The 26,721-nt window shown below is 40.7% G+C and overlaps 1 protein-coding gene across 3 annotated transcripts in view; it reads right to left on the bottom strand.

Annotated features, from left to right (window-relative positions):
* Positions 1-1,535: 1,535 nt before the first annotated feature.
* arhgap36 (Rho GTPase activating protein 36) overlaps positions 1,536-26,721 on the bottom strand; it is a 76,143-nt gene continuing 50,957 nt past the window's right edge. For all 3 annotated transcript variants that reach the window (XM_031757393.2, XM_039610127.1, XM_031757399.2), the window contains exons 3-12: positions 22,907-22,975; positions 13,694-14,007; positions 10,098-10,314; positions 9,935-9,990; positions 9,312-9,462; positions 9,023-9,171; positions 7,304-7,474; positions 6,724-6,812; positions 6,386-6,612; positions 1,536-5,798 (exon numbers count right to left, since the gene is read on the bottom strand). In XM_031757393.2, the coding sequence (XP_031613253.1) occupies positions 5,467-5,798; positions 6,386-6,612; positions 6,724-6,812; positions 7,304-7,474; positions 9,023-9,171; positions 9,312-9,462; positions 9,935-9,990; positions 10,098-10,314; positions 13,694-14,007; positions 22,907-22,975 (1,775 nt within the window). In that variant the 3' untranslated portion in view covers positions 1,536-5,466. The remainder of the gene's footprint in view (positions 5,799-6,385; positions 6,613-6,723; positions 6,813-7,303; positions 7,475-9,022; positions 9,172-9,311; positions 9,463-9,934; positions 9,991-10,097; positions 10,315-13,693; positions 14,008-22,906; positions 22,976-26,721) is intronic.

A 26,721-nucleotide genomic window follows, 5' to 3' on the forward strand; every position in this document is an offset into this window, starting at 1 on the left:
AATCTAATGAGTTGGATCTTTTCAGGATGAGTAACTAAAATTGATTAAAATGGTTCTTTGCTAAGGTGACTGTTAGGAGTAGACACAGCACTGGTCCATTGGAGCCCTTTTATGTTCATATGCTTTATAGATCAGTGTAACAGTGGCTTAAGAAACAAATAAATGTATTACTCTGCTCTGAAAATGGTCAGGTACAAGGACTGGACTGGAAATGGGTGACAAAACAGCCAATGTCCAACGAGAACTCTTAACAGACCTTCAGAAAGCCCGGGGACTGATGCCCAAGACCACTTTAAAAAATTACAATAAAGTCTGGCTCCTTGGAAGCAAAATATGAAGAAATGAGAGGTTGCTCGAGTGCTGTACAAGCGTTGTCCATGTTTAAAGTTGACATAAATGATGGATGATTCTGACGATGGGGTTTTAAAAAAACAAAACGGATGCACAGTGGAAAACTTCCACTTAAGTATTTAAGAAACAGATGCTTGAAAGCTTAAAGGGACTTATTTTTTTTTTTAAAAGTTTTTCTGTAGAAGCCCAGAAAACCACAAAAACAACTATTTACCTGCATTCAGTTGTTTCTGAGGTGTCAGTCTACCATGACTGTCATCATTCCTGCCAAAATATTAGGCACATTTAGAGTGATCTGCAGTTTATTTAATATTTGTACTTGTTTAACCTCCTGAGACCTGACGGTGTTTGTTGTTTGTTTGGGAGGCATGTTTAATTTGTCCTCTCTCTGTATTTGGACAGTTGGACCTGGTACATGAATAAAAAAAAAAAAAAAGTGTCCTAATATGGGGGAATTATTTGGGGTTTATTTTGCAGCGTAGCACGATCAGGTCAGCATTGTGTAACACTGTTTTAGAATAAGGTGCAGAAACCCTAAAATATCTGAAAATGGTGTGAATGTAAATAATTTCACATTTTAAACCCTTTTTATATATAGAAAAAAAAAGGTCTTAAAACACACCAAAACTGAAGCTTCCCACTGTGGGTTAAAGCCCATAGCTCATCTTCACTCAGCTGCCACAACCAGCAATTAGGATTTCTTTCGGCAACCTCAGTTTTCCTGAAAGTTTGCTTCAAGTTAAGGAGCCATGAGCCAGAAAAGTCGGAACCCGCTGCTTCAAGTTACCACCGCATTAGCAGACAGCTGGATGGTCCAGGATTCACAGTGACGCAGTTTACAGCCCTGATATTTCCTGCTAAAAGTCAAGTTATGCAAACTTTGCAAACATATAAAACTGAGGATACTGGACTAATGAAAGAGATGATTGTAGGCAATTCATGAAAAAAAGAGCTCTCTAGTTTTTAAATGGAAGCTAAAAAGCTTTCTGCCTGCCTATACTGTGTGAGATCATCCACCCCGGAGGCTTTTTTGTCTTCTGACATTAGTGCTTTTAAGATGCTTGTCCTGCTGCCAAAAGCATGACCGCACTCCAGCTCCGAGAAGCCGTTGAAGCGGCGCACTGACTCAGTGCGTTTATCCCACTCCTCTGCCTGCACTGTGAGCAGTAAACAATGACACGGGAGGCAGTTTGACATTTAATTCTCTGCAGGTAGGTGGTACATTCTCAAACAGCAGGTTCACACAAGCACTGATGGATTTTACAACAATACAGAAAAAGAAATGCCTCGTTTCTTTTACAGGGACAGAAAAAAATGATACATTCACCTGCTGAGGGTGAAGGACGGAGTGCACAAGTTCTCTGTTTGCAGTCCAGAAATTAGAACCGGATACAAAAACGACAACAAAAATATATATCTTTGTACAACGAGTCGCTAGTTGTTTGGCACTATTCCCAAACCTATTTTGTTTATCTGTGCACTGAGTGTGTGCACAGACTGTAGGGAAAACCATGTATGTTGGGTGGGGATGTTAAAATTTGCAATGAATTGGCAAATGTCGCCCTCTTGTGGTAAAAAGGACAACAACACCTGTGAAATCCTGCTGAAGACATCTTTGTACTTTCCTGTTGGTTTAATGAATTTTGACACATCATGATAACCTTTAAAGCAGACGTGGATGCATTTATACATGGGTTTAATGCAAGTCAGAATGTTTGTGTCAGAAATATGTGGCACGTATGGAAGCTTGTTTGTGACACGGAAAAAAAACCCCAACAAAAACATTTTTGTTAACCATATATCAAAAATTTTAAACTTGATATCAAGTAAATGACTTGAAACACTAAATTTCAAGCTGTTTTTATTTTTATTTTTATTCTGAGCTATTGTTTTTAGATGTTTGAGTAAGTAGGTTTGTGATGATAACCCAAAATTGTGAGATTGACACCTGGTGCCACAAATGAATAAAATGTAACAATTAGCAATATAGCAATTATTGGTAAGCGAGGGTGCAAGGGTTATACTTTATTGACATATGGATGGCATTTTCTTTTATAGTGGCACAAACAAGCTTCCATAGACAAGTTTAAAGGACTGCTTCTCCTCTCTGCAGCTGCAGCTGATCGAAGAAAGAAGAAAAAGAAAAGCAGCTTTTACTGGGCAGCTCAGTGCGTCACATTATGTTGGTATTAAGAGGAGACGTTACGGACTTGGTTGGGAACACATCTCTGTACTGATATAATGTGACATATGGAGGTACAGTAATGTTAAATCTGGTTTACAAAAAATACCATATACCAAAAGTTGGTGAATTCTGTATAGACCTCATTGCTATTTACAAGTGGGGAACTTAAAGTGACTCATGTAATAAGAACTGCTCACAACTCAAAGGCAACACAACTTGTAGTGATTACAAGTAAACTTCATTATAAAAAATAAACTTCTGATCAGTCCACCAGCGTTGGCTCCATTTTCAATCTTTTTACTTCCATATTACCAAACTGGTGTGACTGTGATGTGCTGCTGATAATAGCAGGAGTCCCTCTGAGCTGCTTTAAAATACAAAAAAAGAAAAAAAACTTTCTTAGATTGTAGACAGTTTAATATTCAAGGACGCTTTGACAAAGTGGACCTCATATGTTTTTTTTCTGTCATACTGTTAAAGTAGCCAACGTTTCAGACACCAAGCCCAACAAATCAAATGTATAATTAGTATGTAGAAATAATCCCTAAAAAAAACCAGCTAATCAGCCTCATTTCTGATGGTTTTTTCTACTCTTGGACCAGTATGACATCAGAGAGAGTTGTTATTCACCTCAGGCACACCTGCCTTAAAGCTCCACCCACCTGCCTTATGGTTCAGTCATACTAAATAGGATGGACACCTCTCACTGGTTGCCAGACGATTGCATCTTTTTTTTGGTGTTGTCGATTTCAGGTAGTTGCAGCAACCAAATGGTCATCCAGAGGTTGCGCATGCAACATCCTCAACTTCGAATCAACTACATTTGATTTCAAGGTGACTGCACAAAAAACGGGAGGCAACCTTCCTGCAAAGAATCCTAGTCTGACTCAGACTGACTGGAGGAGGTTTGCAAATAAGTGCAGTTTTATTTATAAATGCAGATGAATTACTATCTGGTTTGCAGCTGTATGTATTCTGGTTATATTCCTTTATAAAAGCCTGGTTGCTGAGCAACTATGTGATGTTGCAGTTAAATTGCCGTCCTGCAGCAACTACGTCATTATTTGTGGAGGAATTTCTGCTTTAAATCTAAATCTATAAGGTTCCGGCTGGACACTGAATGTAAGTAGTTAATGTCAATTTGAAATTCTGCTTATATAGACAGCAACAGGTTTGCAATTTTCACTGATTTATTACAATTAGTTGCCATCTTATCACAAATCTCAACCCCAAACTGACAGCAGGCTGACTCCGCCTTATCGCCACCTTGATGCGCTAACGTTGCTTTGAAGACAGCAACTGACTGTGAGTGGTTGCAGACCTGGTCTTCATCTTTAAAGCAACATTTCAAAGGAAACAGATTCCAAGTGCATTCATGCCACATTCTCAAACCACGGGTTTCCCTAGTGTGAGTCTCGCATCAAGGTTGGGGTCAGGGACTGAAAATACTTCACTTACTTAATACTTTCAGACAGAAGATGATCTGAGGTGGTTGGATGATTTGTAAAACTACTCTAGCAGAGTCTAGAATAAAAATATGGATGAATGGATGTGAAATCAGAGAATAATAGACAGAGTTTACTGTTTTAAACTAAAGATCCAGAGCTGATCCCCGGAGCGCAAAAAGACAATCTTTGGCTGACTCCACTCACACTGACACATTTACCATGAAAGCTGAAGCAGGGAGAAATAAAGAACAGTCCCCTCAAAATCAGGGGCTCTTTGTTTTAAGTCCGACCCACCAGATGAGCGCAGGCCTGTTCTTCTCGGAGAATAAAAAATAAGTCTTTGCCGACTTTTGCCTTCATATTGGGTTTAAACCCCGCTGTCCAAGGTTAAAGTCTCCAGCATAGATCTTAATTTGTAGTCTTAAGAGCTTGAACAGAAGGTGACTGGACCATCATGAACTGGACGACTGGGAACCTACACAGACTTCTTAATTTATACTAAGCCTTATATACTGTAAGCAGGCAACACCAGTGCCACGATTATTTGTGCTTAGCTGCTTAAAACACCACTCCTAGCATGATTTGGTTGCAATGATCAGGGTTTTTTTTGTTGTTTTGGTTCTGCAAAGACTCGTGTTTGGCCAAAGTCTTGCACTTTACTTTCTAAAACCCAGAGGGGGGAGCAGGCGTATGTAAGGTTTTTTTGTCTCCATTGATGGGAGAAACAGAAGCCGCCTGCTGCAGCTTTAAGGGCTGATTTATAGGAGAAAACTGTCTCGAAATGCCTTTTGTATGTACATTTTTTAGCTATTTAACCATTTTCAGGGGCACAGAATCAATGTCAAACATCCTAATTACATATTCAGGTATGATAATCAAAGTTTTAACCAAATTTACTGCAGATGCAATCACACTGAGCTTTTTGACCTGCAGTGCCAGTTGGGGAAACACACTTTGCGGTTCTAAAATGTAGGTTTTCGTCATGGCTTGAATGCTGTCGGGTGTTTGAGATCATCACTGAATATTAAGCAGCTGATTCACATTTGCAAAAGCAGCTTAGTGCAGGTTGCAGGAAAAAACAAACAAACGGAGTATGCCTGGTATGATTTCTGTACACAGAGTGTCAGAAGATGCTGTTGTAGTTGGTAGAAACAGGGTTTAAAATATGAATCCATCCTGTACATGGTTTTATCATTTGATCCACCTTCAGGTAATCTCATTGATTTATTCTTCCTTCGTTTGTTTGTGTCTGAGAAGTTTGTGTCCTTCATTTCTTCTAGTTTTCATTCATACCCATGCTGAGTTCAAGAGGGGCCAAAAAACGTGGGAAATTCCAACTTCCAGCTTGGAAAACCCACAGCAGGACGGTTATGAGGTCAAGTGGGAATGTCAGGGAGAGACCTGTTTTATTTACACCAGTAAGCATCTCTTTAAGTGAATCTGGAACTTGACCGGTTGTTTCTCTCCTCTCCTCGCCCTTCATCATACCATCGTCTCTGAGCCCGACCCTTTCCCAGTGAAGAAGTCCCAGAAATTAGCGGTCGGCGATGGCTTGCTCTCCTCCTGCGGCGTCTGCCTCACCCAGATGCTGTTCTCGGTCGAGCCGCTCAGACTCGAGCTCAGAGAGAAGCTCAGCGCGGAGCTCAGACCCGGGCCTCGACGGTCCTGGGCATCCGAGTCCTGAGTGTGGAGCCTGGGGGTGGAGGACGAGGACAAGGACGAGGAAGAGAAGGAGGACTGGGATAGGCTGAGCAGGTTGTGATGGGAGTGGAACTGACGCATGTGGCGGATGGATTTACCAGGAGGGACCTCACCTGCAGGACCAAGAACAGGACAGGGTTTCGTAACTTGAAAGAAAAAAACTATTTATTATCTTAAAGTTGTGTAACATGAGTCATAGAGTGCTGTGAAAAGTATTTGCCCCCTTCCTGATTTCTTACATGTTTCAGATTGTCAAGCAAATTTAAGATAGAACAGGTTAAAAACATCTTCTGTGTCAGCATCGCCCGTCGCAGCTAGGGGGTGCTGTTGGCACATTTATCGTTCCCACAAACGTCCACAACCTCCAGCAGCCAGCGTGTGGTCTGTGCTACATTACACTGCCTTCAGAGATGCTTTAATACATGGTGGTGAAACTGTAGAGCACTGTTTCAGGGTTTTCTAAAGACTCCTGTCTCAGGCAGGAAATTCACCTAAAAATCAACAACTGCTTGAAAAGACAACTAAGCAGATATTAAACAGCTGAAAACCTCAAAACCTTGCTTTGTGGTATCGTTCCTGCTCCTGTCATTAATCTAAATGTTTTAAATGTTGATTTTTTTTAAAGAAACAACTTTAAATGAGAAATTCCTTCAGGTCTTCAGAGCCTCACATTCACAAAAACTCAAGCAGACCATAGTACCGTATCTGGTGTCCTGCCGCTTCCTGTTCTGGTTCAGTTTGAGGACGTTCAGGAAGACCTCGCTGGTCAGGCTGCCATCACCGCCGCTCCCATCCGGGGGGAAAAGCGGTGATGGGGGCTCCAGAGGGGACAGGCTGCCGCTGGAGGCTCCCACTGAGTCCAGAGATGCCCCCGTGTCCCGACGACCGGTGGACTCACTGCCGCTCTCCTCTGTCAGGTGACTGCCGCTGTGACGGAGCAGAAACACGAATGTTAAACCAAAGCTTTCTTAGTGAAGACGAACATAACCAACACCAGATCTGATGACGGCTGATCCACTGACATGTTGTCACGGTTACCTGAGTTTCCTACGCAGCAGGTAGTCAATGATGTCCGGGTCGGTCTGGATCAGACTCATCAGGACCTCCTGCTGCAGCTCTGCAGAAACCTGCAGGAACACACATCAGATTCAAGCATCACTGAAAATAATTAGCATCTCCAGGACGGATGGAGCATCACAGCTGTCTGTTGAGGGGGAGTCACACGGGAGGAAACAGGCCGAGCCAGTCAAACCCGGACAAACTAGGAAGATAATAAGGGTGTCCAGGGTTGCCAAGGCATGAGTATTTAGTCTGACACTTTGAAATGATGAGCACTAAGTCTAAGCTCAGACTTCAGAATCCAGTTTCTCAGATTAACATAGTGTTAATGAGAGAGCCTCCAGTGCCCTGAGGGGCAGCCAATCAGAAGAAAGTGAACTTAAAGAAAGGGGAGGCCAGGTATAAGATAAATAAGGATTATTGTGAACTTTGAGTCATGCAAAGCTGCTCTAGTAGAGTCCACGAATAAACACATTGAGTTGTAAATGAGTGTAACATAATAAGATATTTCTGAATCACTTCCACGAATGACTGAAAGAGCACTGTGTGTTTCTGGTACCGTGAAGAGTCTCCTGTGGTTCTGTATGAGCATCAGAGTGACGCTGATGATCGCCGTGCTGTCCTCGATGCCCATCGCCTGCGGGCTCACATCTCCCCCGCGCTCCTTCTGAAGCAGGTTCGGCCCGAAGATCACGGCCAGGTTAGCGGCCGTCATCTTGTTTCCGGGGATCTGGAGAGCAGAGGAAGAGGAGGCGGTGATGGAGGTCAAAGTGCAGTGATGGAATATGCTGAGGTAAATTAAGTTTTCTAAACATGAGCCTGTTATTTTTTTTTTTTTTTTTTTACATTACTGAGAACCAACAAGCAGCTGCAGCACAAATCTCAGGACAGCTTTGGGTATGAAGCAACACCAGAATGTCCATGCAGTATATTTTTCTCCAGTATTTCACAAGAGGCAACTGGACGAATTGGACAGTTTTACTGACTATAAATGCTTTTTCTGCTTTTCCTCTTGCTTGTTGATAGCTCCCAAAAGCATCTGGTCGAGGTACAACTTACTGAGGGACTTACCTTAAAAACTCCATGTTAGGAAAGGCCAGTTAGTCTGAAATGTTTGCTTTGTAATCTGGTTAAGTATCAGCCCGGACCCTAACCCTCAGGAGGACCACTAAGACAACATTAATAACACCTGCCATCCAAAAAGAAGCAGAGGAATTATTCTGGTAGAGTTTTTACTCTCTCTCCACTAATTTTATATCCTGGACAGCCAATGAAATCATTAACATGATTTTTTTTTTTTTTGTAATATTATGGAGAAAATGTGATACTGTAACAGCCAGAAACAACACAGCTAGCCTTCAAATTTAGCAATGTGAACAGAGTAGCCTGTGTTTGTGAGGAACTGTGAAACTGTGGCAGATTAGACTCTGAGACCCTTCCCACATCTAAGTAATACCTTTAGGCAGTGGAAATGACTACAACTACTACTACTACTCATAATAATAAGGTAATACTATATAATAATGCCACACAGGTAAGCATTAATAAAGTATTAGCAAGTGCTTTATTCATTGTATTTGATTAGTCTTTAGTATGTCATTTATAAATACAGATATGTGTATCCATCTGTTACTGTTACATCATGTACAGCTATGACTGTTACTTCATCATTGCCAGTAATACACATAATCATAATAAAGTATCTGCATTTATAAATGCCATATGTGGGGGAAGTAATGCTATGTAAATGATGAAGTAAGCACTTCCTAATATCTTAATAATGTTTAATAGTGTGGCATTACCATAGAGTTCTACCAGTAATAATAACAACATTCATGTGCATAATATTTATGAAACACACAAGAAATTTCAGTAGTGTAAAAATTAAAATCAGTGTTCCTCCAAAGAATAAATCACAAGCATAAAATCTGAATGTTAAGAGAAACATGGCGGTAAAACAATAAGGTTAATGACACAGTCTAATATATAATGAATTCCTCTACAACCAAGAACCCCCAACAACCACCTTCTGTCTTTGAATGTGGGAACAGTTACTGCACTGTGGTGCCAACTTTTTTTGTTTCTTTGCCTCTGTTATGATTGTTTTTTACTGGAAATGGATGGAATTCGATTAGGAAATTATATTACATTTATGTGCTTGAAGGATTGACACTGCCCTTAGGGCGAATGCTTTAATTTTGTGTTTGTGTGGCTTCGACCTCGATGCCACTACTACGAGAGCTTCCAAAGGCTGAACTTTATCAGTCACAGGTCCCACCTCCTCGTCGTTGGTTCCTATGCTGTCCTGCGCGAAGCTCTGCACAGTGTGTAACAAGGCGAGGAGGCGCAGCAGCGTGTCGCAGTTACAGGGAGGCAGCAGGTAGAGGAGGTGCTGGAGGTACTGCAGCTGGTCTGCTCCTCTCAGCACTGCAGGAGGCCCAGAGAGGAGGAAGAGAAGGAAGAAGTTAGTTACCCATCATATCACTAATTATGCTGAAACGAAAACTGAGACTCAATCATTAAAGCCGGTGTGTGTTTGTGTGTGTGTATGGGGGCGGCGTGCGTACAATTGGCATGCAGGAAGGCGGGGTAGAGCTCTCTGGGCAGCAGAGGATCCGGCATGTCCCTCAGAAACTCTTTGAGCAGTGCTGCCACATCGTGGACGCTGTGTTCCTCATCCAGCTGGACGTCCACGCCCACGTCAAAGTCCTCCCGTAGCTGAGGAGCACGCACACAAACAAACACACATATTAGTGTTTTAAAAAAACAACAACAGTCCCTTCAAACTCATATTCGGGTCACGACAGGGCCACGGTTCCCTGATGGACACATTTCTCAAAAACAGGATCTCACACATCATCAGCTTTTCGCGCAAAGATTATTTTTATATTCCTGCATCCAGCTGAGAGTGACAGGAAACACACGACGGTGAATCAGGGGACATGCAGAGCTACACCACTCCTCTACTGCTGGCAATAATCCATGGTTTTTTTTCAGGGAAAATGTGAATGAACGAGTTTCTGTATATTTTTTCCAGCATTTTTCCTCAGTTATCAGCACATCAGGAGACGATGGACCCCAAATAAACAACAACAACAAAAACTAATGGTATATTATTAGTGAAAATAAAAATAATTTAAATTAATTTATTATTTTAAATAAATGAATTAATTAGAATAATTATCCTCACCTGTCTCACTCTCTTCTTGGAGCTGCCGACTCGGAAGATACCCACGGTCTGAAGGCCTGGAATACAAAATGTTACCACACATCATCTTTTAAAAATTTACAGATGGATGGACTCCAATAAATGACACTGAAAGGGTGAAAATTTGGGAGACTTGAATCCTCACCATAGGTCTCGATGTGACTGCAGCACCTCTCCAGCACCCGAGGCACCTGTCTGTAGATGGGGTTGAGGCTGAGCTTGGTTTGGGTCCTCCCCTCCGACGAGCTGCCACCCGGCGACTTGATCAATTCCAGTTCAGCCGGGTGGGAAAGCTGCAGCGCCTCCAGCAGGCGAGACTGGCTCTCTACAAGGTCAGAGATCGAGTCCACTGATAGACCACCCTGCGGAGCAATAAAATGTTTATATATGCCTATAATACGCTCATAATTTACATAAAAGTACAATATTTATTCCCCTTTTTTGGTCTCCACCAGTCCCTAAAGATAATATCTTCCTTTATAGCTCTTAAATATCTCATCGTGTTCTCCAGCTGGTTGTGAACTTAGCTTATCACCAAATAGCACTCAGTCTATGTAACTTTCTGTGGGTTAGCTAGGGCTTTGTCCATTAAAACAACCGTGTGCTGCATTTGAAAGTGGTGTGAGTGCTGTTAGGTCACTAAAAATGAGGGGAAATTCACAATTGGTGGTATTTCTTTGTCGATTTGTCACTATTAGCTATAACTTTCATCTCATAGTCATTTGTAGCACTGTTAACAGAACAATGTGCAGATATGTAGGAAAATCCATAATTAATTACTAAACGCAGCGTGTGAGGTCAAATGCTCCAGCACAGAAAACAATGAGGAAAGGCAGGCATTAGTGTGAGAAAAGCAAGAGACGTTGAAAGCTGAGGCAAATATGTATGAGGTGATAATGGGACGGAAAAAAGCTCACAACAGATGATAGCGCAGGCTTGAGGGAGGAAAATGAGATGGGAGAAAGACAAAGGGACGCTGACGACAGAAAATGGAAAGTACATTTGAAGATGGATGGCAGGAGAAGAGGCCAGCAGAGGAGACGAGTCAGCTCCTATCGCTTGTCTTGATGTTACCATGCAGTAAATGTCAGAGGAGCTGAATACCACAGAAATATAAATCACATGTCTATGGCCTGCAAATAGTTTTTGGAGGAACATCAAGAAATTCCCCATAGCTCAGTCCAGCAACATACTGCAGAAATGAGAAGATATTTCCTCCATCTGAACATGATTCATTTGTGTTTTCTACAATAAATGTGCAGTTTGTGCAAAAAACAGTGAAAAGCCTCCTTTACTTGCAAACTTGCGCTACTAAATGCCACACATTATCATCCTAACTGCATAAAAAAGTAATGCGTTGCCTTTATATTCACTATGTTCATACACATCGAATACTCTGACTGACAGGTGGATAGCACAATTTGTGACAGGTGGAAACTGACAAGCCACAGCTGATAATGAGAGCAGACAACCACCTATCCTGAGCAGGTGTGCAGGGGCCACATGCGAAATTGGAGCTGTTGTGGAGGGCCGCACCAATAAGCGGAATCCTCTTGTGCTCAATATTAATTTAAATCTTTATAAGTTAATTGGTGTGGATCTCCACAACAGTCCCCCTGTCCTCCTAACTATCAATCCTTGGAAATATTAATTGCCCAGCCCTGCTTATTGCTCTGGCCCTCAACAACAGTCCCAGTTATTCATGTGGCCCCTTGGAAATATTAAGTGCCCACCCTTGCCCATTGGTGTAGCCCTTCACAACAGTCCCAGCTTCTCATCCTTTGATAAAACAAATTATCCAGTCCTACTTATTGGTGCGGCCCTCCACAACAGGCCCAGTTTTTCCTACTTTCTGCAAATCAGGATCTTCCAGATGACTTCCTCCATTTAGAAACTCTTAAATATTACTTAAGCTGACCTTTGTTGATCTAAAACAACTGGATTCAGCAAATGATTTGCTTCTTTCTAATCTTAACCTTCATCAGAAACACATTTTGAATATTAGAGAACATCTGCAAATGACCTGGTATGCCATGTCATTCTGTTTGAAATCCAGGATAGTTTGTCACTTCATGTGCAGCTCAGTGTTTTGCACAGCTGTAATACCTTATGTGAGAAAGACCATCCCTGTCTATCATCCATCATAACACTGTCTAATGAACTCTCCATTGCTGCCCCTGTACAAAATCAAATAATAATTCAAGGTGTCCTTACAGCAGGTTGTTTTGCACCATAATTCTCCTGTCAGACACAACATAGTGACAACACCGGTGAGCTCCTCCTGCTTTATTATTCATGATAATGTATTCATGATTCAAGATCTCCACATGTTTGTGTCAGACCTTTAAACAAAGACCTGCAACGCTATAGACATTTCCATTCCACCATAACCAGTAATCTTATTGGAAAATCAATACACTTAACAAAAAAAACATTCTTAGTATTTATGGTATAGCATAAACTGGCACATTTATACAAGACTATAAGGCTCAGAGTTGCTTGTTGCTTGTTTTTTGCCTGTAAAATGCACTTGTTAGATCTATCTGAATTCACTGATGTATGTAGCTGTTCCCTATGGCCACAGTTGCTCCACAAGCTGTATCAAAAGCCACTCAAAAACAGGCAATAAAAAGGAAATCAGCAGCTTGCTTCGCTGCAGAGAGATTTCCATACCAAGGCCTTTCCTGGTGACAAACACTGTGTTAGCAGATTTAGTGCCTGCTCCCACTGATCACTAATATGTCTGACCTGAAGATGCAGCCTGTTATGCCTGGAGGCAGATTTTCACAGAAATTATTCAAAAAGTTTGATACAGAAATTTAACAGAAGTAATTTTTTTAATGTTACAATACAATCCATTCCCAGATTAGCAATAAATAACCGTTTAACACATTAAAAAAAAAATGCATGTTTCATAACGAGTAATGAAGATAATCATCAGAATCACATTAAAGTCTCATTTCTATCAAATGTTACCACTGAGGCAGGGCTGTGTGTGCTGTTTACCTCAATGACCGACTCTTATCGCCTGCACTCGATAGCTGGTTCAGGTTCGATTACAGTTATATGGCTGTAATGATACTCATTACAAGCTTTACATAACCACTGGTTCCAGATCAACATGAAAAGAAATTACAGAGTGTAATGGCCTCTAGCAGAGAGGGTTCACACACAAACACACACAAATGTAGGTGCACACACCACTTTCACTACAAATGTACTGCTGTGGAAATATTAAAAAAAAAAGCTAGAAATGCACTCAGAGATTAGTGTGGAGGCCTTGAGTACAGCACGTACATATAATCCTCATGGTGAATGAGACCAAATCTGGCAGAAAGAAGCACATGTCCTGCAAGACTTCACTTCACTGGTATCAGAACTGAAATCTCTCAGACCACTGAAGGTTCTTCTTGCACTTGAAACAAGAGGAATTCAACTGCTTTACCATGGTATATACTTACCATATTTATTTATTTTAAAAAACAGTTAACTGATCTCCAACATACACCAGACATTTTGGTAAACGCCCCAAACGGACTCTGATGTCCCTGTATGAAGGAGGTTGGGGTGGATAGTTGGGTCAGAAAAGTTTTTGAAACACATCCAAGTTGTTTTTGTTGGTAAACCTACCCCAGCCATTACCACACTGTTATATTTCAGTCATTATAAAAGTTTAGCAGTTGTATATCATTTGCTGCCACTCTGTTTTTGTGTGTGTGTTTTCACTCAAAGAAATCTTACCCTTCTCTGTCCTCTTCCGGTGTTATCCATAAACGTGGTCGACAGCGAATTGTTCTGAGGGTCCGAAATTGGCGCCGGTGCCACAGAGTTAGCAGACGGCGAGCCCAGACCTCCTCCTGTGATGGACGAGGAGCTGACCAGAGGTTTGCTCCCATTGAAGAACTGTCGCTTCTCCGCTCTGAATCGCAGGACGCTGGCCTCCAGGTCGAGGCAGTCACGCCTGCTCTCCTTCAGAGCATCCTGCCGCCGCTTGTAGGCCCGGTCGTTGGCGATGACCTGGGAGAGCGGGATACCAAAGGCCTTGGGAGCAGATTCTGAGGAAAGAGGAGAAAATTTTATTTTCTTGCCAGCAATGATGAACACATAAAAACAACAGAGAAAACAAGGATGAAGTAGAAAGAACAAAACAAACATATTACCCAGAATAGGCGATATGGATGAAAAATAGAGAAATAACGCCAGTACTATTTATTTTATGTCTTATTATTATTATATCACTCTTCCTCACTTGAACTCATTCTTTTTCTACTAAATAAAGCTAAAACAAATTATAAACGGTCTTGAAACGGGATTAAAATTTATAAGAACGGCATCTGTCTGATTTACTGTTTGTTCTCTTGTACAAACAGAACTGCAGAGAAATACATTTTGGTCTGAATGCGCTAACGTTGTAACTCATATTTGGAGCAGAACTGGAGCCTCGAGCGAGTCGTAATTTATTTATAGAACACATTCTTGTCTGCTGATAGTATCTGAGATCCAAACAGGAAGATGATGTGACTTTCATCATTAGGGCGAGACTCTTAGAAAAATAATGGAGAAAGTGGAACAACAGAAGTCTGTGCCGCACTGGTTTCTGCAACATTTGCACCAGTGTTGTGCGATGCTGTGAAACAACAAATGAACACGAAAAAAGATCTAAAATATGGGACGTTTTTAGATATTGAAACAAAAGCAAAACTCATGCTTTCTGTTACTAAATATCCCTAAGCAGAGCTGCATCTGAGGTCCTAGATTGCAAAGATAGGGTCCATATACACATTCAGTTATCTCAAAGTTTTCACAGAACTCTGTGCGCGTATGGCAGTACACTTAGAAAAAGACTGAACAAGTGCAACTTGTTTGGTTTCCAGGTGAAAACAACTTCTCTCTAAAAATGTCTTTAAAGATTAGGTTTAAAACTTTCCTTTTGATAAAGCACATAGGACTGGATCAGGTGATCAGGCTCAGGGTGCTGGGGGCTTCCCATGATGCACTGAGTATTTCTTCTTCACTCACTATGTGTTTACACAGCACTCTGCTACAGGCTGTGGGCACCTTGTAATCGTTTATTCAACCATGAACTTCTCTGCATACCAAAGTATTCTAGAGCCAAATATGAGCCCATCTGTCTGGCAGCTAACGCTTGGCTGAAACTGAATCATACAACAGCACAATGATCCCAGGCACAACAGCCAATCTACAACAGAATGACTGAAATAGTAAAGAAAGACTTAAATGCATGCATGCAAACTTCAATGAACCGAAGCAACACTGTAAAGAAGAAAAAGAAATCCTCCACAACGATGTGAGAGACTCACAAACTGAAAAAGAAAATGATTGCTTCAAGTTACTGCTGTTAAAGGTGGCTCTACAAGCTGCTGAATCACAGGGTGCCCTTTTCACAGGAGTCTGTGTTACTTTAAAAGTTTGAGATGGGCCTGTCTAATGTATGGGAGAGCAAATATATTTCTCGGTGCTGCAGTCATAGTAGCCAACGAATCACAAGGCAAGCTGATAATATACAGCAGAGAGATGGACGTACATCCCAGGTCTGAAAAGTAAAGCCAGCTGACTTGCCGAAAGACTTCTGGTTATCTAGAAGTCAACGGGAAAATAAAAATACTGAAAGGAGGATTATCCAGTTGTATGGCTGATGAGTTGAACTAACTCACTAACTGACAAGTGGTCAGCCAAAAACATCAACTCAAGGATTTAATGGGATTTCGCAAATCTCGGTGATGTCATTGTGGCAATGTCCATCTATTATACTGTTAATGATGCTGACAAAGCTCTGATTAGCAAATAGCATGAACCAAGTTCCATATTAGTCACTGATATTCATTCACACACAACAGGGTAAACAATCACTGTAGTGATCAACTTCACTTTGCTGTCAAATGAAACAGCCTCGCTCTCTCAGTATATTTCCATAACATGATGTAATGGGCTACTCCTCAGTACAAACAACACACGTAAATCGAAGCAACACTCATTACAATGGTCTGTGAATACACAACCAATGCAGATGTGCTTGTGTGGAGTCCTCCAAAAGACAAGACTTGTAGCCCCAGACCTAGTACTGCATTTGTGTAGGTACAATACTAGTTGATTGAAAAGTTAGACAAAAGTTGCTGCAGAAACATGAAAGAGAATGACAGCAGAGATGGCCTGAACTGAAATAAATCAAACATTTTCTGTCTTCTCCATTGCACAGGATAGGCTAAAGCGCCAACATCAGCACAAACACCAAGAAGACCTGTTGCCCTCTTATTACACTATATAGAAGTGACATGTAGACCAGGGGTGGGCAAATCCAGGTCTCAAGGGCCGGTGTCCTGCAGGTTTTAGTTGTGTCCTTGATCCAACACAGCTGATTTAAATGGCTAACTTAACTCCTCAACATGTCTTGAAGTTCTCCAGAGGCCTGGTAATGAATTTGATTCAGGTGTGCTGACCCAGGGTGATATCTAAAACCTGCAGGACACCGGCCCTTGAGGCCTGGAGTTGCCCACCCCTGATGCAGACAACGGCCTGCAAAGCTAAAAACAATGTTGACTTCTTTAGGGTGAGTGGTTAATGTCCTTGGTAAAATGGATGTGATTGTGTGTGCAATGCCTTTAGTGCTCGATGCAGATCTTTATTAAAATGCACAGTCGTTATTAATAAAACACTGAGGGAGCTCGGGAGTGTGAGAACCTGGAGGAGCAGAGATTACAGGGATGCACTGCTTACAGCAGCGCAGAGATAATGACTGATAAATCTAATAAAGGCAACTAAAGGGTCTGTTTATAGGCGATGATGAAATGAACTTGTTAGCCTGCGAACGCTGTAATCGCACAGCTCCTCGCACAACGGATAAGAGGTTTAAGTAGACAAGCGGTGTAAGAATAGACAGAATGTTGGGAGCAGGATAATCCTGTTAGAGCAGCCGCAGCCACACAGCAGACATCACACTCAGACTGATACAGGCTTACTGCACACACACTCATGCAGGTAAACACAGTACGAGTGAGGTCACTGTCGTCAGTTTCATCCTCGACACATCAACTCAAAATGTAAATGTCTCACTATGCTACATCAGTCCACTCCCGAGGTTAAGCATAGACTGCTTATCTGGCAACCACCTTAGTGAAGGCCCAGTTAGACAGTCATCCATTCAGTCTGGTCACTCTGATCAGGATCAAAGAGTGATAAAGCAAAAATGTAGTTGTTATTTCATGATTAAAAAGATGCATCGCCTGAAAAGAATCTGGATATTTTGTGCAAGAGAGGGAAAAAAAAACACCAAAATGCAGAAAAACTGCTTGTTGGCTCTCTGTCAGTAGTGCCCAGGAGTATTCTAGATGTAGCAACTGCTTGAAATGTTTGCTTGAAAGGAAAGAGAACAACCTTGATTTCATGCATACTACTAACTTTTAGATACCTTCTTCACTGGTAAATATAGGTTTTCCATCTATTTTCTGACCCAGGGGTAGAAGCCTAAGCAGAAAAGCCCAGACCTCCTCCTCTCCAATGCCACCCAAAATGTGTAACTGCTCCAGGGTGTCCTGGATCTACCCTAGGACCTCCCCGTGATAGAACATGCCAGGAACACCTCAGCACTCTGAAGGCCTCCTAATCAGAAGCCTGAACCACCTCAGCCAACTCCTTTCAGTGTGGAGGAGCAGCGGTCTTTCTCTGAATGACTGAGCTGACATGTGTTTCACACACATGAAACAGGAAGCAGATTATTTAGGTTCTATCTACCTAACACACTCGCATTCAAGAATCGTGAACACGCACACAATTGTTTGAATGGAAACACATGGATGCACACGTGCACAGTCTCACCCGGAGAGTCCCGAGCAGGTCAGAGAGGCAAATCAGACTGGCAGGATGCCCTGTGAGGGCTTAAGGATGCAGGATGGACTCAGCCTGAAATAACTCTCAGGTTCTGTGGGGAGTTTATTCTGCAGAGCTGCATTGCTCAGATCAACAGAGGAATTACTATTTACATCACTTTAACTGAAACCAAAAGACAAAATTGGGAGTGAGCGAAACTTCTCCATTTAATTTGTACTCACATTTTGCCATACTTAGCTTTAAAATAAATAAATAAACAAATAAACCAAACACAAGTTTTTAAGGTTTTGTAGTGAGCAGCCCTTTGATTAGTGCCTTGCTGGCCAGCTGCCAGCTACCATTAGCTTGTGGCCACATGTGCAAGCTAGAGCAGAGCTAACAGCTAATTAGTGCAACAGATTGTGAAGTATTACACAGTTGTTTACACAGCAGGTCACCATTCACTTAAACTCTAGCCTGGTTTTGGTTGCTAAACAGAACATAAACATGATGAAATTAGGCTGAAAAATCTTATCGGCTGTTTCTTGGCAACACTAGATGCTAGCTGTTTGCTATGTGAAGGATTCACTCTGCTGTGAAGCCAGCTCATTTAAACTTCATCGTAGTTTAAACACAGAGCAAGAATTATAATTCATATTCTCAATTTGTACAGCCTCTTTTCCTCCAGGCACTAAATAAAAAGGAGATCTTTACTCTTTAAAACTGGGTAAGTATAGTATAATTTAAAATAGTTTATTGTTGGTAAAGAACGGGAAAAATCCAAATCATTCACTCATTCAAAGACTTTTCCTGTATCATTCATACAAATAATTTTTTAGTCAAACTAGTTAAGAGTCTAAAATCTCAATAAAGATTACACCTAAGTACTTATTTTTAAAGTGCTGATGGTTAACAGTTGCCCCCAAAAGAAGTAAAACATAAACCCCAACATATGGCAAGGTCTGACAGACAGTTCGACTGGGGAACTTTTTAAAATCTTCAGCGCTTTGTAAGCATGTATAATTTGATTGTACAACATGCAATGGTGATAGTAATGATCATATTGACCTCTTATTTTATGACACACTGAGTTGAAGCTGATTTTCTCTGAACACACACTACGCAAATAAACACAACATTGCGTGTCAACAGGAATGGGCTTTATCCATTGAAAAGATGTCACCTTTTGATGATGTGCCTTACGCTGTATTTGCTCTGTAAGCTGGGGCTTACTCTTCAGTCCTGAGTCCTGACGTCTGCTTGGAGGTACAGTCACTCCTGACATTTGGCCATGTTCGCTGGCATCACAAGCCAACCGTGATGGGGTTAGCAGCTTGCACTGGAAGCGTTTGCTTGTTTAAAGTAAACACTCGATGATTTAATAGCTATCTGTGGCAGCTGGGAAGTGTTGCTTCTCACAGAAGGGCAGCCAGATTACCCAGACGTTTAGAAGAGGTTTGAGCGTTTAAAAGAGGGTTGTGAAGTAGTGGGAAAAGTATCTTTTCTTTCATAAAGGCTCAAGGCTCATTAACTAATAATGTTATATATTTGAAGTCACACAGATGTAAATAATATAAAATAAGAAATTAGAGTTTTCAAGTCTATAGTTCTTTAGCTATTTGCATTATAGTAATTCCGCTATGGTTTTCCAGACTGTTAACACCAGTAAGTAAAGATGAGTCCGATGCTGAGAGAAAGCAAGAAAAGAAGGGAGTACAGAAGCTCAGCAGATGTTCACTGAGTCCTTAATTTTACTGAGGAGACAAATAAGAAACATATCAGTGATAAACCTACAAGATAGTGACTGAACTGTTGCTGAACTGGGCTGATCTTGTGCAAGAATCTTGGACTGACTACTGGCTCCACTCCATCCCTCCACAAATTTAAAAATATTAAATCTCAAGAGTCCCATCTCCTGGTTAAATAAAGGTTAAGAGCTGAAAAACAAAATTTGAACACTGAGGAATCTTCACCAAAAACAGAACTGTTAGAATAACTTAATTATAATTATATTATGTCAACTAGAACACATGATTTAATTAAGTTGTTTTTTTTTTAATTAACTCTGTCAGATCAGCCCAACAGATTTCAGTTACACACAATGCACAAGTGTGAAACCCAGCAAATACACCACCATGACCAAAGCAGAAGACTGAATTAGGATAATTTAAAACACTGCACTACCTCAACTACAACCAAAATACCTCTTTTTATAATGTGTCTTAGTATGTGCTGAATTGTTGATAAAAAAAAATCTGCCAGGAAGGGAGATGCTTGTGTCAAAGTGTTACAGTTCAGGAATTTCATTTCTTTTCTCCCTAAATATGTCTGGTACTCAGGTCAACATCTGTTACTTAAAAAATAGAGGGGATATATTTAGCAGAGGAACAGCTGGGTGATAATATTGAACCTCCTGGAGCATTAGACTTTAAAAACACAGGCTGTCCTCTGTAAAGTCTTTTCCTAGGAATCAACAGTTTAAACTATTGCTTGGGAAAATTACATAGAAACTACTGGTTCACTGCATTATGATCAACCATACACGAATGCCAAGCAGATCACAATTGTCACTCTGTAATCTGTTACCCGACGCAGTCCTGCCTTTAGTAGTAGAGGAGCAGAGCCAGCAGGAAAGCTGCCAGGTCCCAATGTTCTGTGTTTTCATTAGCAGGGTTAACTAGAGCTAAGTCACTGTGTGTACAAGGATGGAGGCAGGCTTTAAAGAGCTGCGCAGACAGCCAGTCAATGCATGTGCTGTGTAGTGTTGGGCATTTTGGCTCGTATCACGCCCTGCTGCGATAATCACCTGAGAAAAGAGAACATCTTTTTCTGAGAGGTCACGCTAACATCTGATTTGTCACATGGGTTAGAGCAGGAAGATGAAAGAAGAAGTGGAGAAGGAAAACAACACAAGAAGAAGGGGAAAAAAAGGTCAGGAGGCAAATCATAGAAAGCCAAAGAGAAGATGAAATGAAAAATCAATACAGAGAAGTACAAAAAGTCTCAAATTTGTTTTGTTCAACAAGCAAAGTATCTGCTTCTCTAGTCTGTCATTGGCAATTTCAGGGCCTAAAAAGTTGCTTCAGTTTCCAAAAACACACAAACTGTGAGACACCATTAAGAGTTAAAAACGGTCCAAATTCTTTCAGCTCCAATAAAAAGATTAATGTGGCTTAACTCCCAGGTCAATAAACTTTAACATGTAGTCATCCATGAAAAAAGGATCTATGATGTTTAGAGGAGCTAGAAGTTTGGTCCCAGTAACACGGTCTTAAGGACCAGTTGGTGAACATCTGGCAACCACTGGTAGCTAAGCAAAAAGTGTGTATTCCTCTGGGATTATGTATTCCCTAGGTGCTATTCACACAGGCCTTAAGACCAGTCACCATCTCCACCCCCCCTCCCACCTACCTGAGGTTACAAGGCGGTCACTGATTGGTTTCTGGGTCTGTGTGACTGTGGAGGGTTAGTGAAGTTGGGCTATACTTGGTTAGTTGGAGAGCTTTGGTTAGACTAATATAAACTAGTGCTAACATAAACTAATGCGTCAAACCTCAGTAAGCGAGTTATGGAGGATCGCCCCCGTGTGTGGGACGATCCGCAATAACTCGCTAACGGAGGTTTGCCGAGTTAATGCGGTTATGGCGCTAACGTCATTTTAACGAGATTAACGCTGACGGCACTAATATAAACACATGACACTGGGTAGGATGAAGGCTAAATTGTCTTCAATAAAAGTAAATGTTGAGGGTCCTTGATTGGCAGATTCAAATTCCATCATGTAACAGGGAGGAGACACCAAAAATCGAATTTTTGGTACATCTGAGATGAGCCCATCCACAACATAAGGTTAGTCATTACCATGTTGATTGGTTTGGATTACCGGCTATGAAAAAGTCCTTAACGGTCTAAACCTTAGTAGGCCTCTGTGTGATTATTCCCTAAGCTCTTCGATGTTTTGTCTCCAGGGCTGTAGTGTACACTGTAATTTTTTAAATCTCAGTCGAATGATGTGCTACACATGAATACTGCTAATAAAAAGTAGAGGCAGAGAATGATGACCAAATAGGGGGCTTGAGTCTACAAGAAAAACAACAGAGCAGCTTGTTAAAAATACAAGTGTCTCATCCAACGCAGCAAACGCTTTGACTTGGACACAGTGTTGTTACCGCATCACAAGCTGATTGCCAGCACCATAGCCCCAGGAAATTAAAAGTATTATTTGATCTGCAGAGATGAGACTCTGTATATCTTTTACTCTTTTTAACCACAATGGCAAGGTGGCAGTTCAAAAGAAAAGTGGAGGAAATCAAAGCAGAAAGACACGGGGCCCCTCAGAAATTTCAAAGCTTAAAGCCAAATATGAAAACTTCCTCCATTTCTGCTGAGAATGGAAATCGTGTTTAGAACTGAAGAATATCTGATCCGGCAAAAATAATCAGATTTCATACTGCTTCACACCGAAGGCCAAGTGGAGTCAGACTCAAAAGAGCAGGCTTTCACGGACTTAACTACATACTCGAATAGAGGAGTGTAAAGAAGCACACATTCCACAAATGTAGATCAAAGATCCAAAAACCAATCCATTAGATCCAAAAGTTTTAGATTCAAAGTCTTTTCCACTTGGTTTGTACCCAGAAGAACACAATTATAAGAAACAATGTGTGCTGAATGGGGAAAACAGTTTGTTCTTCATTTTGTTGGTCTGACTTTGTTAGTTTCTTTGTGCTTTTGGTTTAAATGTAACCATTTGTTGCCAAACATATTGTAGATAATACTTATAGCTCTAGTAAAGGAGTTAAACTTGCAGTTTGTTCATTCATTATTCACTTGCAGTTATAAAAACAATGAAGCACCAGCTAAGTGAAACTTCCATGATTTAGAGTTCAGTCCTGAACCACTTGTTCTTTTTAAACAGGGTTTCAAGTATGTGTGACCATTAGTGGTTAGTGGTGGTAAAAGCCACTGGACGCCAGTGGTGGTGGTTATGTAGCTTCAGCGGACAGAAGGGACATTGTGTTTGATAATAACGTTTAGCGTAACAGCCTGTGGGGAAACACATTCACAGTTTGTAGCCGCAGACGGGATCGTGTTTACCCACTTCTATGGTTTGGGGTTTCATGAACTCACCTCGCTCTTTCTTTTCCTTTGAAAAGGAGTCAAACTTCCTGCGCAGAGATTTTCTTCGCTTGTGAGTTTCTGTGGGAAGAAAGAAAAGGTCACAGTCAATACAGTTTGTTTCTGATGCTCAAGTATGTGCTTTAGTTTGAACAATGAAGTCTGTGTCACAGTCAGTCTGGGATGTCTGTCTTTTGTTAGTGTTGTACATCAATGAGATGTGCCCATCACCAGCTTTTATCTGTACATGAACCCAAATACTACCATCCATCCATCCATCCATCCATCCATCCATCCATCCATCCATCCATCCATCCATCCATCCTGCCCTGGTGGCCTCCTTCTGATAGCACATGTCTGAAAGAACTCACCCAGGAGGCACAGAGGGCAATGTCCTCCTTACTATAGTTTAGTTTTACTTCACTTCGACTGTAGATTTGCTTTTTGTTTCAGCAGTCTGTATTAAATAGAAAAAAGTCTTTAGTTCTGAAAATTATTTAGTTTTTTTTCTTATTATAATATGATGTGTGTTGATCAGGGAAAGAGTTACAAAGTTCAGAACAAGTTTCATGACCCACGGAGAGAAGACTAAAACCTTGTAAAACCAAAACCCCCCCCAAAAACAAAACAAAGCTGTGTATCTAAAACCCAGCATTTAAAATGTTTAACTAAATCATTTTCTAACAGTCTTACAGCATTATTTAAAATTGTCACAATTTTTAATATACTAATTTCTGATTATGAATAATTATGAATTTTCCTTTTTTGGTGGGTTTTTTAAAACCCGACTGGTTCATTAACTGTCCTCGTCTGCTTCCCTGTACATGAAAGAAGTATTTCATTGGGGCATTAAATTAAATTTAGGCTTTAAACAGCACTCGTTTGGATTTGTGTACATGAACACGAACTAATTAATTATATTTTAATGAATATTTTATGAGACCAGGCTGGTATATTAAAGGTATGTGGTGGAGTAAGTATAAATGTATTAAATCCATACTTATAACCTTGATCGTGGAAGTAATATGTCCTTTTAAATAGACACCACCAATCAGACTCACCCTCAATATGACATTTACTTATTCTTTTTCCTCTTCGCCTCACTTGTTATCTTCTGCTTTCACCTCTTCCTCAGTTCTAAGACGAGAACAGAACCTTTTCAATAGACTGAGCCTGTTTAGTGTTTTTGAAAAGCCCACTCTGACTAATGGCCCTTGTTATGCTGGACAAAGGGAGATGTATTGTTGCATGTGTGTATCTATAAGAAAGATACAAAGAGAGGGAAATAAATTGAGGGAAAGAATGTTTCAAGATAACACGTGATCGTAAAAAAAATGCTATAACACTAAACGAGCTCTGCCAAAAAAGATTTTAAGACTGAAAATCTTAAAACACAAGAAGAAAGGATGGAGAAAAAGATTTATGATGTACCTTAAAAATTCAATTTAAGGCGACACAGTACCACTAGACGCCTTTTTTTTCATACACTTTAAATTTTGATATTTTAAATATATTTTACATAAATGTATTTGTGTCCAAAATACATATATTACTTAGTAAAGCTTCACAATCATACCCCCCACCCCACCTCATAATTTTACGAAAGTATTGAAATCATCGTATTATAGTCAAGATTACTGATTGTTTACCGATTTAAATATTTACACATAATCCTTACACTGGTAAGCTAGCTTAATACATGATAGCTGATTGCTATACAGTTTTCTTTTTGGCTCCTGACAGTGTTTCTTCATTTATAGAGGTATATAGTTATATAAATATATAATTTTTTGAAAAAAAACCAACCTCTGTTTAAACTCTATGTCAACTAAAAGACAAAAACAACAATTTCAGTTTCCTGAAGGTGCTTTATATTGTAATGCAAAGACTGTATAGACTCCTACACTTTCTATAAAGGTCTTGGCTGATATTTGGATAGATGTCATACCTCATTTTCATAAATCTTCAGAAAACTGACAATACAAGAAAACATTTGAGTGTACCTAATAATTTGGGGAAGATTTGTGATGAGATGTTTACCCTACCTGGGTTTTTTCCCTTAACTTCAGTCAGAGCTGAAAAACAACCACTGCTGACATTTCTACTTCCTCTTCGCACCTTCTTTTTATAAAATACTGTGAACTACATCCCCAAAACAGAAAATCTGATGGTGTGTATATTTTGTTACAAGTGGGATATTTTTTATTTTTAGGAACTCTACAGCCTCGCACTCTGGCTGGGTTTGTGTGGACAAAGCCTTTGTTTGCTTTAGCAAAGCTGCTGTTTAGAAATCACTAATTCAAAGTCAGGCCTTTTCCCTATTAAGGAATCACTGCTGTTACCTTCATGGTAAGTAATGCTGTCTGGCATGTTTGTGGCACTTTAAAGCACAGACATTCTTTTCCTTATTTTTTTTTTTCCTGCTTTAATCAAGAAAATAAGGAAAAAATGAAAGTAGCAGGGACCAGATGAAGACCGCTGTGTGCTGCTGGGATAAAGAGGTCAAATTCTCATGACTGCAGGAAATTAAAGTTTATTTCCAAAGCACACAGCGCCTCATCCAGCTGAGGCTGATCTGCTACTGATGAGTGTGTGCATGTACATGTGTATGATTACGCAATGCACATTCACAGGGAGCTAAGGTGACAGACAAGACAAAAACAAAGAGGGGATAAACAGCCCAGGGTTTGATGTGTAAAAGACTCGGCTACTTTCCTGCGCTCCGACTGAAGATGTTTGACGGAGGAAATCAAGGAAAATGATGCATTCAATGTCAATCGCAAGTATCTAACATCTCCTGCAGACCTAATGAACAACCAGAAACATTTCATGCATGTTGCTACCTCTGTCAGATCTACTTTACAATGAGTGGCTGCTTAAGAAGTGCAGCGTTTAAATACATTCAGTAAGATGAACAGTTACTGCTTCAACAAATCTGCTGATGTTACTTCAGAACCTCAATGTCACACTATTTGTCTGAGCTGATTGTTAAACAGGCCACCTTTATTTATAACTGATGAACAGACGCATGGCTACTGTTTTGGGTTTTATCTCCTAACCCCAGTTTAATATCCCGTTTTGGTTGTTGTTTGTTTGTCTCTTCACCATTTTAGCTCTGACTGATGTTAGCAGCCCCTGAGGTCAAGTGTGCCGGATGCAGGGGGGCAAGGGACCACTGAATCCTTCCCATCTACTCCGAGACTTCTGGTAAAATAATTCAGGAATCGCAGAACAGGCACGTGTCCTTTTGTTTACTTCTTATTTGTGAGTAATACCACTGTGACTTTGAACTGGAGCAATACTGGCAGGACAGATGCTGTGGTTTCAGTCGCGTTAGCCGATTGTTAGGTTCGCTTAATTATGTTCTTAGAGCCTTAAAAATCATCAGATCATACATGCACAATGAACATGGCTGCAATAATATGAGTCTCTGGTGTTCTTTTTTTTCATGTGTTGCAGGCATAGGAACCAAATGCAAAACTAACATAAACATAAGCAGGAAACATAGAGGCAAGTAACTGACACTGGGGATGGGGCGCTTGACAGATGTTTCAAACACTGCTCCAAAGTGTGGTTAAAAACACCCATGTCACATGACCATGGCTACACGTGACCGTGGTAACAGGTCTCTCAAATCACACTGACTGCCTGTATCCTCATTATATACTGCCACTTCATTATACCTATTCAACTGCTCCTTGACACAAGTATCAGCCAATCAGCTCTGTGCATTTAGACATGGGTGGTGGCTGATGAGGCCACAGGAGAATGGCCGGACTGCTTCAAGTTGATAGGAAGGTAGACAACAGTAACTGAAATAACTACTT

The sequence above is a fragment of the Oreochromis aureus genome, linkage group 3 (assembly GCF_013358895.1).
Source record: "Oreochromis aureus strain Israel breed Guangdong linkage group 3, ZZ_aureus, whole genome shotgun sequence".
In the NCBI taxonomy this organism is placed as follows: Eukaryota; Metazoa; Chordata; class Actinopteri; order Cichliformes; family Cichlidae; genus Oreochromis; species Oreochromis aureus.